Source organism: Passer domesticus, unplaced genomic scaffold (assembly GCF_036417665.1).
Source record: "Passer domesticus isolate bPasDom1 unplaced genomic scaffold, bPasDom1.hap1 HAP1_SCAFFOLD_85, whole genome shotgun sequence".
Lineage (NCBI taxonomy): Eukaryota > Metazoa > Chordata > Aves > Passeriformes > Passeridae > Passer > Passer domesticus.
In genome coordinates, this window is record NW_026990182.1 from 137,707 (window position 1) to 154,372 (window position 16,666).

At 51.3% G+C, this 16,666-nt stretch overlaps 1 protein-coding gene across 1 annotated transcript; it reads left to right on the forward strand.

The window, feature by feature from the left end:
- The first annotated feature begins 12,477 nt into the window (after positions 1-12,477).
- On the forward strand, positions 12,478-16,524 carry LOC135293189 (transcriptional-regulating factor 1-like). Its single transcript, XM_064407173.1, has 6 exons — positions 12,478-12,497; positions 12,658-12,797; positions 13,897-13,972; positions 14,307-14,395; positions 14,926-15,006; positions 16,516-16,524. The coding sequence occupies exons 2-6, from the start codon at positions 12,666-12,668 to the stop codon at positions 16,522-16,524; spliced, it is 387 nt and encodes a 128-aa protein (XP_064263243.1). The 5' UTR covers positions 12,478-12,497; positions 12,658-12,665.
- The last annotated feature ends 142 nt before the right edge of the window (positions 16,525-16,666 follow it).

Below are 16,666 nucleotides of genomic sequence, written 5' to 3' on the forward strand. Positions count from 1 at the left end.
TGGAAAAAAGAGCAGAAACTTGCCAGCAGCACTCTTGCTCAGGTGAGTGGGAAGAAAATCCAGACATGCCAGCAGGGTCAAGAAACTGGCAGAAGGGCACAAACCCTGCTGGCAAGCCATGCCAGACACCGCTTTGCCTGGCTCCCTTGGTCCCACGCAGCAGGAGAGGCGCAGCAGGTGCTGCCCGGGGCTTTCTTGTGCTGCTGCCCTGAAATACAGAATTGTGGAGCATAACCTTGACCAAACGAAGCAGCACCGCCACCAAAATGGGCTTCGACTCTCTACAAATCGGTTTCTCAAGGGCTGGCACCCTCAGATTCCAATCAGACCCTTCATTCCCCACTGCTTGCTAACATCAGCCATATGGGCTGCCTTCATGGAGATGCTGCCAAATTTTAGAGATCTTTTGTAGCACCCCAGCGTATCCTCAAGAAGGAGCTGCTGGTGCTATGGCACCTTTAATACTTTCCTTACCAGCAAACAGCAATTTGCTTCACAGAGAGAGACAGAGAGAGGGAGAGAGAGAGATTATTTTGGGTAGCAGAAAATGGGTAATCATGTGTCTTCACTAGTGTGATTGAATGTAAAATCCATGCCCTAGACATGTGGGGAGGAAAACCAGAGATAAATAGATGTTAGGCAGAGAGGTAGAAATCAGACATGTAGAACTATGGATAGGCACGTATTTATCCCACCCCCTTAGAGCTGTAGGAAAGGGGAGTATTTTCCTCCAAGTGCTGGGTTGGCAGCCTGCCGCAGCCCACTGCCATATCCAGCCCTTTTCTCAGCTCTTCGGGGTTTGGAAGAATTTGCTTAGGCCAATAGATTTTTGGGGTGGATGCTGTGAATTCCAGCTTTCTGAGAGGAAGGAAGCACTGATAAGGATTCTTTGATTTCCAGACTGCGGGCAAACGGAAGAGGAGGAAAAGCCCTCCCAGGAAGGAGACTGGGGAGACCGGGAAGAGAAGCCGCAAGCGGGCTGGCAGCGCGGAGTGTCCCTGCTGCCAACCGCGCCAGCCGCCCCAGCCGGCGGGAGGCCCCTTTCCGTGCGGGCAGTGCCAACGGTGCGCAAGCTCCTCCTCCTCCTTCTGCTCCCAGCTGCCCCTTTGGCCTAAAGCACGCTGACCCTTTCCAAAGGCACCACAGGGCAAGCTGAGGCCACTTGCAGGATCGCCCCTGGCAGCCGTGCTCAAGCTTACAGCCCACTTGAAACCCAAACAGCTTCGTTCAAACCCAGCATTCCCAGTGAAACCTTGCCATGCCCCAACAAGACACAGTTCATACAAGCAGGAACACATGCATCAAAGCTTGCTTTGATGCTGCTGATCCAATTAAACCTAGGATGAAGCAAAAGGAGGAAGACATTTCAAAGAATTGTAACCAGCAAGATCAGAGTCATGGTGCTGATCAATTTATAAATGTATCACAGCCTGAAAAGACAGAAATTAATTCAAAAATGGAGATCTCGGCGCTTGGCTTAATGGTGTGTATGAAGTTAACAATGGATGGTTTGTTTCCTGTCTTCCAGGGAGTTTGAAACCATCAAGGAGAGGAATACGCACAGGAGAAGACATCGCCCACGCAAGGATGCACAGCCTCTCCCCAAGAAGAAAAGGCCAAATTAGCCCTGCATTTGCCCCAGGCTAGCAAGAGTGAGGGGTCAACAGGATTAGATAGAAATAAGATTGTTTTTCAAGTTTTTAGGATTCCTTATTCTTCTATTAATTTACATGATAGGAATCTCTCTTTTTATTAGCTACGATATATTAGTATTATTCAAGATGTATTAGTAGTGTTAGATTTAGCAATAAATGTAAGAGGTTTTGTGTTTGCTATGCTTCAACTTTTCATATTTTTTCTTTGTTGAGACATGATCTGTGTTTATCATTAAACCAAGTTTGTTCCATTTTGCCTTTTTGTCTGTATGAAATCCCTGAGGCAGTGTTTGTTCCATTTCCTTGGTGTTGCACGCATGGCATTTGCCCTGAGAGAGCAATGGGGACACATGAGTCCCCCCCAGGCCCAGCCCCTGGCTCAGCTGGCAGCACTTCCAGAGGCGTGTCCCCATTACTGCCAATGAAATCATGGTGGAGCTTCCTCCTTTGACTCCTGAACATCTCAGCTGGGAGTGGCTGGGGAGGCTTTGCTGAATTCAGTGCACAGGATCTAAAGGAGTGCTCTTGTCTCACTGTACTTGCTGGGATAAAAGTAGTGGGTTGAGGCCTTTTTGTTGCCCAGCAACATAACTTTGTTTCATTTTGGGGGACAGATGGACTTGAGCACCTTGGAGGACTTTTCTAACCTCTCTGATTCTAGAAAAGAAATATCCACATGCACCACAAAGACACCAGGAGTTCAGATTCAGTTTCTCTTTAAAGGACCAGGCTCTGAGCCTCCAGTAATGTCCTTAGCTAAAGCAGAGCGGCTGTGAACCTGATCCTCTCACTTCTCACAGCTTTGGTATTTGCGCCAAAGAAGAATCCAAGTCACTCTTTTACCGAGCCCAGCAAATGGCTCTGCCTAGCAAGGCTTTGGCAGCAGGGGCTGTGGAGGATGGCGAGGGGGCGAGGCAGGGGGGAATGGCCAGGCTGCTTCTGGGAAGCGACCAAAGCTTGCCCTTGCCTGCTGGAGCCAGTGCAGGTGGGATCTGGAGCCTACAAAGTATCTGCATTGCAGTGGGCCTCATTCCAGATGTTTTCCCAGCAGGTGGCTGGTGTGGGTGTAACATGCAGGCTGGGAAGGAAGCAAAATTTGCTTTTGCTTAAACCTTAGGCAGGAAAGCAGTACAAGTGGCTGGGTTTTGCCATATCTGGCACCTAAGTATTCAAACAAAGGTGAAGGCCATTAGTGTGGAAAAGAAATTCTCTTGGTGTTCCTTCCTTAGAGGAATGCCAGAGTAGTAGAGATGAACATTCCCCCTTCTTCAAGGGAGCTGGAAGAGAGACCTAGAAATTCTGCATGACCTGTTGACTACAGCAATGCTGGTGGGCTGCCCCAGTGTGTGTGTCCCCATCAGCTGCCCTGAGAAACATCCCGTTTCTCCAAGTTTCAGGGAAGGAGTGTTGAGGTGAGAGACCAGCTCAGCTGGCCAAAGGAGGGAAAACATCAAGTGACATTATTGGGCACCAGACAATTGAGAAAGGGGGCAGGATGAATGCCGCCACTTGGAGAGAAAGCTTTGCACTTGGTTCTGCACGGAACAATTTGCAAGCTCTAGCTCCTCTCAGAGCCAGAGGAGAGGCAGCGGCAGGAGTCCTCCTGGTTCTGCAGTGCAGGAAATGTGGAATGGACCCTTGGACAGAGCCAGCTCCTGTGCCTGTTCAGCTGCAGGCACCTTACAGAGAAGCACAGAGGAGAGCCAGAGCTGTCCCGGCTCTGCTTTTCCATGTCCAGAGGACTGAGGGGAAAAGCCCCAATGGGGAGCTCCTCAGAGCAAACTTGCAGCAGAAGAAATAGAAGGGGCAAAGGTGGCCTGTCCCTGTTTCTGTCCCATGGTTCCCCTGGGGTTCTGCATGGAATGTTGGGCTGTGCCCGTAGCAACTGCCCTTGTCTGCTGCTCCTGCGGCCGTTGGTGGAACACTGGTGGAGCAGCGCTGGAGCAGCAGCTGCAGCATCTGCTCCTGGGCTGTCCCTCAGCAGCCACCTTCTGCACTCAGCGCCACAGCTGGCTTCTGCAGCGACATCCTCATCTCCTCGTCTGCCGCCAGGCATCCCCACAGCACTTTGGCACTGTGCAAGGTAAGAAAATCCCCATGGGCCCCCAAAGCACTCACAGAACAGCAGGAGGCTCCAGCTGGCTCTGCCACCAACCACCACAGACACGGTGCGTGGTCACTTTCCCCAGAAGAGGTTGCACATGAAAGCAGGCTGCAACTTCTCCAGGAATAATGCTGCCTCCAGGGGAAATACAGACCTTTCCATAGAGGACGTAGGGAGCTGTCACGGTGCACTTGTAGATTCTCCTTTACTGATCGCCTGATTAGAAGTTCTTGGCACCCATTTAAGTCCTAAAACTACGTTGTGGTGACCCCAAAACCAACTGGTCGTTCCGAAGGAATTCAGGGGTTCAGTGTCCACAAATCCTGTTACGCCCTCACTGTGGTCACACCTGCTGCAAAGCTTCAAAAACCAGAAGGATGGGACTTCTCCTCTGGGATGCCTGCCCATCAGAGCATGCAAGGAGTTTGCTGGGCTTGTCCTGCAATACTGGCTTTCATCCTCCAAAATGATCTGGTTGCAGCAATTCTTTTGTACTCACATACTTACATCACTTCCAGACACTGGAAGAATATTCTATTTTCATAGCTTTTTTGATTTTTTTCCACCTGCCTTGCATCTCTTTTCCAGAGAGATATTGCTCTAGATTTGTCTGTGTTGTCAATGTGTGTAGGGCTGGCTCTGCCTCACGGTCAGAGGCAGCTGTGAGATGCCCTCTTGAGTGGTGCTTCTCAGGAACACAATCACAGTATCACAGCATTTTCTGGGCTGGAAGGGACTCCCAGAGATCATGGAGCCCAGCACCTGGGCCTGCTCAGGACAGCCTTAAGAATCCCAGCCTGTGCCCAAGAGCAGTGTCCAAAGACTTTTGGAGCTCTCTCAGCCTTGGTGCTGGGAGCCCTTCCCTGGGGAGGCACTTCCAGTGCCCAAGCCCCCTCTGGCTGAAGAACCTTTTCCTTCCATCCAACCCAAGCCTGCAGTAGTGCATCTTCCATGCATCCTCTAGGCTCTTCTCACTGACCCCAAGACTCAAGGCACTCTAGTGCCTGCCCTTCAGCTTTCCCTCTTCAGGAAGCTGCAGACTGCTAGAGGGACCTGCCTCAGACATTCCAAGTGAAAAACACAGCAATGACACCTAATGGAGAGGAGCTGGGACTTTTCAGTGGTGAGGATGAGAAGCAAGGCTACCGACACATCTTGGCAGAATGAGTTTCATCTGGAGCGTTGTTTTGATCTCTTTCAGGTGGAAAGGAGAGGCACAATGAAGAGGAAAGCAAGAGTCCTCACTAAGCCGTGAGTTTTGGCCTAGGGTTAAAGGACAGCAAACTTGAGGAATGGCGTGCAGGACAACTGCTCTTTCAGAGTCACGGTGGGATTGGTCCAAGGCTGTGGCTGCACACCAGGTGTCTCTTGACCACTTGCCTTTCTTACGTCCACCTCCTTCTTCCTCTAGACACATCAATGTTGGCAGTGACTTTCAGGCTGAGCTCCCTGAGCTGCAGACCGGGCCGCCAAGTGAGGATGAAGAGCCTGCAACCCTGGTCTGGAAGCCCTTGGAGGAAGACGACCCTGACATGGAAAAACCAGACAGAGGTAGCTGTCTAGCTTTCCTTCCACTCCTGAGATAGTCAGGCATGTAAAATGCTGGTTTTTGGGTAAAAAGGCAGCTTTTGGCAGGCTCTGCTTCTCTCCTTGTCATGCCCATCTTCCCTTGTGGAATTGGTAGGGGTAAGGACAATGCTCTGCTTCTGCAGACGAGCAGGAAAAAGAGCAACTGTGCTGCTATCGAAATGGTTCAGAGGCATGTGCCACTGGAAGAGGGGAGATTGGCCCCCACTCCTTATGACAAAATCTGCTTGGAAGGGAGAGGCAGCACTAGGTGGGCCCTTGCTTCAGCTGCCCCTTGCTTTGCTCTCCCTTTCGTGCTCTCCAAGCTGCAGGCTTTAGCTCTTGTGCTTTCCTTCTGCCTTGTATGGCAAGCCTTCCACTTTGCTGGCTCAAGGCTGACTTTGGGTGGGTTTTTGTTGTGCTTGCAGTCAGAGAACTGTTGGACATGGCCAGCTCCCGTGGCCTTCCCGGGGCAGCAGCTCAGCTGGAGCTCGCCCTGCACTGCCTGCACCAGGCTGGCGGCAGCGTTCCGGTAGGAAGCGGCTGTTTGGGCGCGGGCAAGAGTGGGCAGGGAATTGATAAGGCCCGGGCAGCGGGACAGCCTTTCCTGGCTGCTCCTTGAAGAAGGGAGTTCACAAGCAGCAGAGCCCTCGCTGCCTGCTGTGTCTAGTCCAGCTGCGGCAGGGCTGAGCCCAAATGGCTCCAGCAGGGACAAGATCTCTCCTGGAGGCAGCGCCGCAGGGTCCTGCAGCCTGCTGCCTTGAAAACCTCCTGGAGATCTGTGTTCTCGAAGACATTTTGAGGGACAATTCCCAGAAGCCTCAGTCAGCTGAGGCAATTTGGGGTGCAGGAGCAGCAAAATCATGGAGTTGGAGAGGAAAATGCTACCCTTGGGGAGCAGGAGCCAAGGGCTGGGCAGCAGAAACGAGGGACTGGGAGCAAAGCACAATCTTTGACCCATATGAGAGGCAGTGGCCTGAATCCTCAGCTGAAGAGGCAAAGCGGCTGAAAGCAGCATGGGTGGGGTTTGGCTCCTTTTTTGTGTTGTGGGGCAGCTCAAGCCTTTTTCCCTTGCATCTTGCAGGAGGCTCTGGAGATGTTGCTCTCGGGGGGGCCTCCAACAGCTCAAGACCATCCCTTGGCTGATTATCATTATGCAGGTAACCTAAGCCCAGCTTCTTCCTTCACTGACACATGCTGCCGTGCCCTTAATGGCCGTGTCAAGCATTTCTGCTTCAATTAGTTGTGCTTTAAACTAGCACAAGATCTCGCCTTCTCTGGGGATGGGGAAAGCACCAGCATCTACTCCTTCAGCTTGACTCGTTTTCCATGCTTTTTTTCCCTGGGGAATGCCTGCTCTCGTCTTCATCACCTTCTGAGGGAGCAGACACGCACACACGTGAATGACGGCTGGTGCCAGCTTGCTTTCGGCAGCCAGTGGGATCTGCTTCAAGTGGCTAGAGGGATCAATTCAGCTGCTGCTTTTTCTTGCCAGGCTCTGATAGATGGACAGCTGAGGAGAAGGAGGCCTTCCAAAAGGCTTTCCACACCTACGGCAAGGATTTCCATCTCATCCAGAAGCAGGTAAAGCCACAGGACATACCTCACCTTGGCAGATCATCAGAAGGGACATGTTGATTATTGCTGGTACCAAATACTGCACCTATGTCCCTCTCTTCTCAAGTACCAAAACTGTTAAAGTAGTCACAGAACAGGACATGGAAGGCCTGCGTGAAAATGATGATCCTGCCTCTGCAGCCCTTCTCTCCAGGCTCTTTTGGAAGACAAAGCTCTGTTCTGTCAGACTTGTCTCCCAGGTGTGCTGTTGCTTCCACAACACCTTGTGCTGGGATAACTGCAGTGAACAGGGCAAAGAAGAACTCTGCTAGGGGGACTTGGTGTTGATCTGTGCATTATATGTGTTACCACGTAGCATAAGACTCGGTTTATTACATTGCATAATGCCTCTCTGACTCCTGCATATTGATTTCCTTTTACACCCTCCTCAATTTTCTCCATGACTTTAATTCCTACTTTACTCTGTATTCTCATTGTTCTCCAATGCACCCTACAGGATGGCCATTTCAGATTCCTTCTTTTGCTTTTCACAACAGATCCCAAGTAAGACCGTGGCACAGTGTGTGGAGTACTACTACTGCTGGAAAAAAGAGCAGAAACTTGCCAGCAGCACTCTTGCTCAGGTGAGTGGGAAGAAAATCCAGACATGCCAGCAGGGTCAAGAAACTGGCAGAAGGGCACAAACCCTGCTGGCAAGCCATGCCAGACACCGCTTTGCCTGGCTCCCTTGGTCCCACGCAGCAGGAGAGGCGCAGCAGGTGCTGCCCGGGGCTTTCTTGTGCTGCTGCCCTGAAATACAGAATTGTGGAGCATAACCTTGACCAAACGAAGCAGCACCGCCACCAAAATGGGCTTCGACTCTCTACAAATCGGTTTCTCAAGGGCTGGCACCCTCAGATTCCTATCAGACCCTTCATTCCCCACTGCTTGCTAACATCAGCCATCTGGGCTGCCTTCATGGAGATGCTGCCAAATTTTAGAGATCTTTTGTAGCACCCCAGCGTATCCTCAAGAAGGAGCTGCTGGTGCTATGGCACCTTTAATACTTTCCTTACCAGCAAACAGCAATTTGCTTCACAGAGAGAGACAGAGAGAGGGAGAGAGAGAGATTATTTTGGGTAGCAGAAAATGGGTAATCATGTGTCTTCACTAGTGTGATTGAATGTAAAATCCATGCCCTAGACATGTGGGGTGGAAAACCAGAGATAAATAGATGTTAGGCAGAGAGGTAGAAATAAGACATGCAGGACTAGAGATAGCCACGTATTTATCCCACTCCCTTAGAGCTGTAGGAAAGGGGAGTATTTTCCTCCAAGTGCTGGGTTGGCAGCCTGCCGCAGCCCACTGCCATATCCAGCCCTTTTCTCAGCTCTTCGGGGTTTGGAAGAAATTGCTTAGGCCGATAGATTTTTGGGGTGGACGCTGTGAGCGTCTCAGCTTTCTGAGAGGAAGGAAGCACTGATAAGGATTCTTTGATTTCCAGACTGCGGGCAAACGGAAGAGGAGGAAAAGCCCTCCCAGGAAGGAGACAGGGGAGACCGGGAAGAGAAGCCGCAAGCGGGCTGGCAGCGCGGAGTGTCCCTGCTGCCAACCGCGCCAGCCGCCCCAGCCGGCGGGAGGCCCCTTTCCGTGCGGGCAGTGCCAACGGTGCGCAAGCTCCTCCTCCTTCTGCTCCCAGCTGCCCCTTTGGCCTAAAGCACGCTGACCCTTTCCAAAGGCACCACAGGGCAAGCTGAGGCCACTTGCAGGATCGCCCCTGGCAGCCCTGCTCAAGCTTACAGCCCACTTGACACCCAAACAGCTTCCTTCAAACCCAGCATTCCCAGTGAAACCTTGCCATGCCCCAACAAGACACAGTTCGTACAAGCAGGAACACATGCATCAAAGCTTGCTTTGATGCTGCTGATCCAATTAAACCTAGGATCAAGCAAAAGGAGGAAGACATTTCAAAGAATTGAAACCAGAAAGATCAGACTCATGGTGCTGATCGATTTAATAAATACGTAACAGCCTGAAAAGATGGAAATTCATCCAAAAAGGGAGATCTCGGCGCTTGGCTTCATGGTGTGTATGAAGTTAACAATGCATGGTTTGTTTCCTGTCTTCCAGGGAGTTTGAAACCATCAAGGAAAGGAACAAGCACAGGAGAAGACATCGCCCACGCAAGGATGCACAGCCTCTCCCCAAGAAGAAAAGGCCAAATTAGCCCTGCATTTGCCCCAGGCTAGCAAGAGTTAGGCGTCAAGGGGACTAGATACAAATAAGATTGTTTTTCAAGTTTTTAGGATTCTTTATTCTTCTTTTAGTTTACCTGTTAGGAATCTCTCTGTTTATTAGTTAAGATACATTCGTATTTTAAAGATGTATTAGTAGTGTTAGATTTAGCAATAAATGTAAAAGGTTTGGTGTTTGTTATGCTTCAACTTTCCCCTTTTTGTCTTTGTTGAGGCATGATCTGTCTATATCATTAAACCAAAGTTTGTTCCATTTTGCCTTCTTGTCTGTATTAAATTCCTGGAGGCAGTATTCCTTACATTTCCTTGGTGTTGGAAACTCGGCATTTGCCCTGAGAGAGCAATGGGGGCACATGAGTCCCCCCCAGGCCCAGCCCCTGGCTCAGCTGGCAGCACTTCCAGAGGCGTGTGCCCATTACTGCCAATGAAATCATGGTGGAGCTTCCTGCTTTGAGTCCTGAACATCTCAGCTGGGAGTGGCTGGGGAGGCTTTGCTGAATTCAGTGCACAGGATCTAAAGGAGTGCCCTTGTCTCACTGTACTTGCTGGGATAAAAGTAGTGGGTTGAGGCCTTTTTGTTGCCCAGCAACATAACTTTGTTTCATTTTGGGGGACAAGATTGACTTGAGCACCTTGGAGGACTTTTCTAACCTCTCTGATTCTAGAAAAGAAATATCCACATGCACTACAAAGACACCAGGAGTTCAGATTCAGTTTCTCTTTAAAGGACCAGGCTCTGAGCCTCCAGTAATGTCCTTAGCTAAAGCAGAGCGGCTGTGAACCTGATCCTCTCACTTCTCACAGCTTTGGTATTTGCGCCAAAGAAGAATCCAAGTCACTCTTTTACCGAGCCCAGCAAATGGCTCTGCCTAGCAAGGCTTTGGCAGCAGGGGCTGTGGAGGATGGCGAGGGGGCGAGGCAGGGGGGAATGGCCAGGCTGCTTCTGGGAAGCGACCAAAGCTTGCCCTTGCCTGCTGGAGCCAGTGCAGGTGGGATCTGGAGCCTACAAAGTATCTGCATTGCAGTGGGCCTCATTCCAGATGTTTTCCCAGCAGGTGGCTGGTGTGGGTGTAACATGCAGGCTGGGAAGGAAGCAAGATTTGCTTTTGCTTAAACCTTAGGCAGGAAAGCAGTACAAGTGGCTGGGTTTTGCCATATCTGGCACCTAAGTATTCAAACAAAGGTGAAGGCCATTAGTGTGGAAAAGAAATTCTCTTGGTGTTCCTTCCTTAGAGGAATGCCAGAGTAGTAGAGATGAACATTCCCCCTTCTTCAAGGGAGCTGGAAGAGAGACCTAGAAATTCTGCATGGCGTGTTGACTACAGCAATGCTGGTGCACTGCCCCAGTGTGTGTGTCCCCATCAGCTGGCCTGAGAAACATCCCGTTTCTCCAAGTTTCAGGGAAGGAGTGTTGAGGTGAGAGACCAGCTCAGCTGGCCAAAGGAGGGAAAACATCAAGTGACATTATTGGGCACCAGACAATTGAGAAAGGGGGCAGGATGAATGCCGCCACTTGGAGAGAAAGCTTTGCACTTGGTTCTGCACGGAACAATTTGCAAGCTCTAGCTCCTCTCAGAGCCAGAGGAAAGGCAGCGGCAGGAGTCCTTGTGGTTCTGTAGTGCAGGAAATGTGGAATGGACCCTTGGACAGAGCCAGCTCCTGTGCCTGTTCAGCTGCAGGCACCTTACAGAGAAGCACAGAGGAGAGCCAGAGCTGTCCCGGCTCTGCTTTTCCATGTCCAGAGGACTGAGGGGAAAAGCCCCAATGGGGAGCTCCTCAGAGCAAACTTGCAGCAGAAGAAGTAGAAGGGGCAAAGGTGGCCTGTCCCTGTTTCTGTCCCATGGTTCCCCTGGGGTTCTGCATGGAATGTTGGGCTGTGCCCATAGCAACTGCCCTTGTCTGCTGCTCCTGCGGCCGTTGGTGGAACACTGGTGGAGCAGCGCTGGAGCAGCAGCTGCAGCATCTGCTCCTGGGCTGTCCCTCAGCAGCCACCTTCTGCACTCAGTGTCACAGCTGGCCTCTGCAGCGACATCCTCATCTCCTCGTCTGCCGCCAGGCATCCCCGCAGCACTTTGGCACTGAGCAAGGTAAGAAAATCCCCGTGGGCCCCCAAAGCACTCACAGAACGGCAGGAGGCTCCAGCTGGCTCTGCCACCAACCACCACAGACACGGTGCGTGGTCACTTTCCCCAGAAGAGGTTGCACATGAAAGCAGGCTGCAACTTCTCCAGGAATAATGCTGCCTCCAGGGGAAATACAGACCTTTCCATAGAGGACGTAGGGAGCTGTCACGGTGCACTTGTAGATTCTCCTTTACTGATCGCCTGATTAGAAGTTCGTGGCACCCATTTAAGTCCTAAAACTACGTTGTGGTGACCCCAAAACCAACTGGTCGTTCCGAAGGAATTCAGGGGTTCAGTGTCCACAAATCCTGTTACGCCCTCACTCTGGTCACACCTGCTGCAAAGCTTCAAAAACCAGAAGGATGGGACTTCTCCTCTGGGATGCCTGCCCATCAGAGCATGCAAGGAGTTTGCTGGGCTTGTCCTGCAATACTGGCTTTCATCCTCCAAAATGATCTGGTTGCAGCAATTCTTTTGTACTCACATACTTACATCACTTCCAGACACTGGAACAATATTCTATTTTCATAGCTTTTTTGATTTTTTTCCACCTGCCTTACATCTCTTTTCCAGAGAGATATTGCCATAGATTTGTCTGTGTTGTTCAATGTGTGTAGGGCTGGCTCTGCCTCACGGTCAGAGGCAGCTGTGAAATGCCCTCTTGAGTGGTGCTTCTCAGGAACACAATCACAGTATCACAGCATTTTCTGGGCTGGAAGGGACTCCCAGAGATCATGGAGCCCAGCACCTGGGCCTGCTCAGGACAGCTTCAGGAATCCCAGCCTGTGCCCAAGAGCAGTGTCCAAAGACTTTTGGAGCTCTCTCAGCCTTGGTGCTGGGAGCCCTTCCCTGGGGAGGCACTTCCAGTGCCCAAGCCCCCTCTGGCTGAAGAACCTTTTCCTTCCATCCAACCCAAGCCTGCAGTAGTGCATCTTCCATGCATCCTCTTGGCTCTTCTCACTGACCCCAAGACTCAAGGCACTCTAGTGCCTGCCCTTCAGCTTTCCTTCTTCAGGAAGCTGCAGACTGCTAGAGGGACCTGCCTCAGACATTCCAAGTGAAAAACACAGCAATGACACCTAATGGAGATGAGCTGGGACTTTTCAGTGGTGAGGATGAGAAGCAAGGCTACCAACACATCTTGGCAGAATGAGTTTCATCTGGAGCGTTGTTTTGATCTCTTTCAGGTGGAAAGGAGAGGCACAATGAAGAGGAAAGCAAGAGTCCGCACTAAGCCGTGAGTTTTGGCCTAGGGTTAAAGGACAGCAAACTTGAGGAATGGCGAGCAGGACAACTGCTCTTTCAGAGTCACGGTGGAATTGGTCCAAGGCTGTGGCTGCACACCAGGTGTCTCTTGACCACTTGCCTTTCTTACGTCCACCTCCTTCTTCCTCTAGACACATCAATGTTGGCAGTGACTTTCAGGCTGAGCTCCCTGAGCTGCAGACCGGGCCGCCAAGTGAGGATGAAGAGCCTGCAACCCTGGTCTGGAAGCCCTTGGAGAAAGACGAACCTGACCTGGAAAAACCGGACAGAGGTAGCTGTCTAGCTTTCCTTCCACTCCTGAGATAGTCAGGCATGTAAAATGCTGGTTTTTGGGTAAAAAGGCAGCTTTTGGCAGGCTCTGCTTCTCTCTTTGTCATGCCCATCTTCCCTTGTGGAAGTGGTAGGCGTAAGGACAATGCTCTGCTTCTGCAGACGAGCAGGAAAAAGAGCAACTGTGCTGCTATCGAAATGGTTCAGAGGCATGTGCCACTGGAAGAGGGGAGATTGGCCCCCACTCCTTATGACAAAAACTGCTTGGAAGGGAGAGGCAGCACTAGGTGGGCCCTTGCTTCAGCTGCCCCTTGCTTTGCTCTCCCTTTCGTGCTCTCCAAGCTGCAGGCTTTAGCTCTTGTGCTTTCCTTCTGCCTTGTATGGAAAGCCTTCCACTTTGCTGGCTCAAGACTGACTTTGGGTGGGTTTTTGTTGTGCTTGCAGTCAGAGAACTGTTGGACATGGCCAGCTCCCGTGGCCTTCCCGGGGCAGCAGCTCAGCTGGAGCTCGCCCTGCACTGCCTGCAACAGGCTCGCGGCAGCGTTCCGGTAGGAAGCGGCTGTTTGGGCGCGGGCAAGAGTGGGCAGGGAATTGATAAGGCCCGGGCAGCGGGACAGCCTTTCTTGGCTGCTCCTTGAAGAAGGGAGTTCACAAGCAGCAGAGCACTCGCTGCCTGCTGTGTCTCGTCCAGCTGCGGCAGGGCTGAGCCCAAATGGCTCCAGCAGGGACAAGATCTCTCCTGGAGGCAGCGCCGCAGGGTCCTGCAGCCTGCTGCCTTGAAAACCTCCTGGAGATCTGTGTTCTCGAAGACATTTTGAGGGACAATTCCCAGAAGCCGCAGTCAGCTGAGGCAATTCAGGGTGCAGGAGGAGCAAAATCTTGGAGTTGGAGAGGAAAATGCTACCCTTGGGGAGCAGGAGCCAAGGGCTGGGCAGCAGAAACAAGGGACTGGGAGCAAAGCACAATCTTTGACCCATATGAGAGGCAGTGGCCTGAATCCTCAGCTGAAGTGGCAAAGCGGCTGAAAGCAGCATGGGTGGGGTTTGGCTCCTTTTTTGTGTTGTGGGGCAGCTCAAGCCTTTTTCCTTTGCATCTTGCAGGAGGCTCTGGAGATGTTGCTCTCGGGGAGGCCTCCAACAGCTCAAGACCATCCCTTGGCTGATTATCATTATGCAGGTAACCTAAGCCCAGCTTCTTCCTTCACTGACACATGCTGCCGTGCCCTTAATGGCCGTGTCAAGCATTTCTGCTTCAATTAGTTGTGCTTTAAACTAGCACAAGATCTCGCCTTCTCTGGGGATGGGGAAGGCACCAGCATCTACTCCTTCAGCTTGACTCGTTTTCCATGCTTTTTTCCCTGGGGAATGCCTGCTCTCGTCTTCATCACCTTCTGAGGGAGCAGACATGCACACACGTGAATGATGGCTGGTGCCAGCTTGCTTTCGGCAGCCAGTGGGATCTGCTTCAAGTGGCTAGAGGGATCAATTCAGCTGCTGCTTTTTCTTGCCAGGCTCTGATAGATGGACAGCTGAGGAGAAGGAGGCCTTCCAAAAGGCTTTCCACACCTACGGCAAGGATTTCCATCTCATCCAGAAGCAGGTAAAGCCACAGGACATACCTCACCTTGGCAGATCATCAGAAGGGACATGTTAATTATTGCTGGTACCAAATACTGCACCTATGTCCCTCTCTTCTCAAGTACCAAAACTGTTAAAGTAGTCACAGAACAGGACATGGAAGGCCTGCGTGAAAATGATGATCCTGCCTCTGCAGCCCTTCTCTCCAGGCTCTTTTGGAAGACAAAGCTCTGTTCTGTCAGACTTGTCTCCCAGGTGTGCTGTTGCTTCCACAACACCTTGTGCTGGGATAACTGCAGTGAACAGGGCAAAGAAGAACTCTGCTAGGGGGACTTGGTGTTGATCTGTGCATTATATGTGTTACCACGTAGCATAAGACTCGGTTTATTACATTGCATAATGCCTCTCTGACTCCTGCATATTGATTTCATTTTACACCCTCCTCAATTTTCTCCATGACTTTAATTCCTACTTTACTCTGTATTCTCATTGTTCTCCAATGCACCCTACAGGACGGCCATTTCACATTCCTTCTTTTGCTTTTCACAACAGATCCCAAGTAAGACCGTGGCACAGTGTGTGGAGTACTACTACTGCTGGAAAAAAGAGCAGAAACTTGCCAGCAGCACTCTTGCTCAGGTGAGTGGGAAGAAAATCCAGACATGCCAGCAGGGTCAAGAAACTGGCAGAAGGGCACAAACCCTGCTGCAAGCCATGCCAGACACCGCTTTGCCTGGCTCCCTTGGTCCCACGCAGCAGGAGAGGCGCAGCAGGTGCTGCCCGGGGCTTTCTTGTGCTGCTGCCCTGAAATACAGAATTGTGGAGCATAACCTTGACCAAACGAAGCAGCACCGCCACCAAAATGGGCTTCGACTCTCTACAAATCGATTTCTCAAGGGCTGGCACCCTCAGATTCCTATCAGACCCTTCATTTCCCACTGCTTGCTAACATCAGCCATATGGGCCGCCTTCATGGAGATGCTGCCAAATTTTAGAGATCTTTTGTAGCACCCCAGCGTATCCTCAAGAAGGAGCTGCTGGTGCTATGGCACCTTTAATACTTTCCTTACCAGCAAACAGCAATTTGCTTCACAGAGAGAGACAGAGAGAGGGAGAGAGAGAGATTATTTTGGGTAGCAGAAAATGGGTAATCATGTGTCTTCACTAGTGTGATTGAATGTAAAATCCATGCCCTAGACATGTGGGGTGGAAAACCAGAGATAAATAGATGTTAGGCAGAGAGGTAGAAATAAGACATGTAGAACTATGGATAGCCACGTATTTATCCCACCCCCTTAGAGCTGTAGGAAAGGGGAGTATTTTCCTCCAAGTGCTGGGTTGGCAGCCTGCCGCAGCCCACTGCCATATCCAGCCCTTTTCTCAGCTCTTCGGGGTTTGGAAGAAATTGCTTAGGCCGATAGATTTTTGGGGTGGACGCTGTGAGCGTCTCAGCTTTCTGAGAGGAAGGAAGCACTGATAAGGATTCTTTGATTTCCAGACTGCGGGCAAACGGAAGAGGAGGAAAAGCCCTCCCAGGAAGGAGACAGGGGAGACCGGGAAGAGAAGCCGCAAGCGGGCTGGCAGCGCGGAGTGTCCCTGCTGCCAACCGCGCCAGCCGCCCCAGCCGGCGGGAGGCCCCTTTCCGTGCGGGCAGTGCCAACGGTGCGCAAGCTCCTCCTCCTTCTGCTCCCAGCTGCCCCTTTGGCCTAAAGCACGCTGACCCTTTCCAAAGGCACCACAGGGCAAGCTGAGGCCACTTGCAGGATCGCCCCTGGCAGCCCTGCTCAAGCTTACAGCCCACTTGACACCCAAACAGCTTCCTTCAAACCCAGCATTCCCAGTGAAACCTTGCCATGCCCCAACAAGACACAGTTCGTACAAGCAGGAACACATGCATCAAAGCTTGCTTTGATGCTGCTGATCCAATTAAACCTAGGATCAAGCAAAAGGAGGAAGACATTTCAAAGAGTTGAAACCAGCAAGATCAGACTCATGGTGCTGATCGATTTACAAATGTGTCACAGCCTGAAAAGACAAAAATTCATTCGAAAATGGAGATCCCGACACTTGTATGCACTTCATACACACTTGAGCTCGGTGTGTATGAAGTTAACAATGGATGATTTGTTTCCTGTCTTCCAGAGAGTTTGAAACCATCAAGGAGAGGAACAAGCACAGGAGAAGACACCGCGCACGCAAGGATGCACAGCCTCTCCCCAAGAAGAAAAGTCCAAATTAGCCCTGCAATTGCCCCAGGCTAGCAAGAGTTAGGGGTCAAGAGGACTAGATAGAA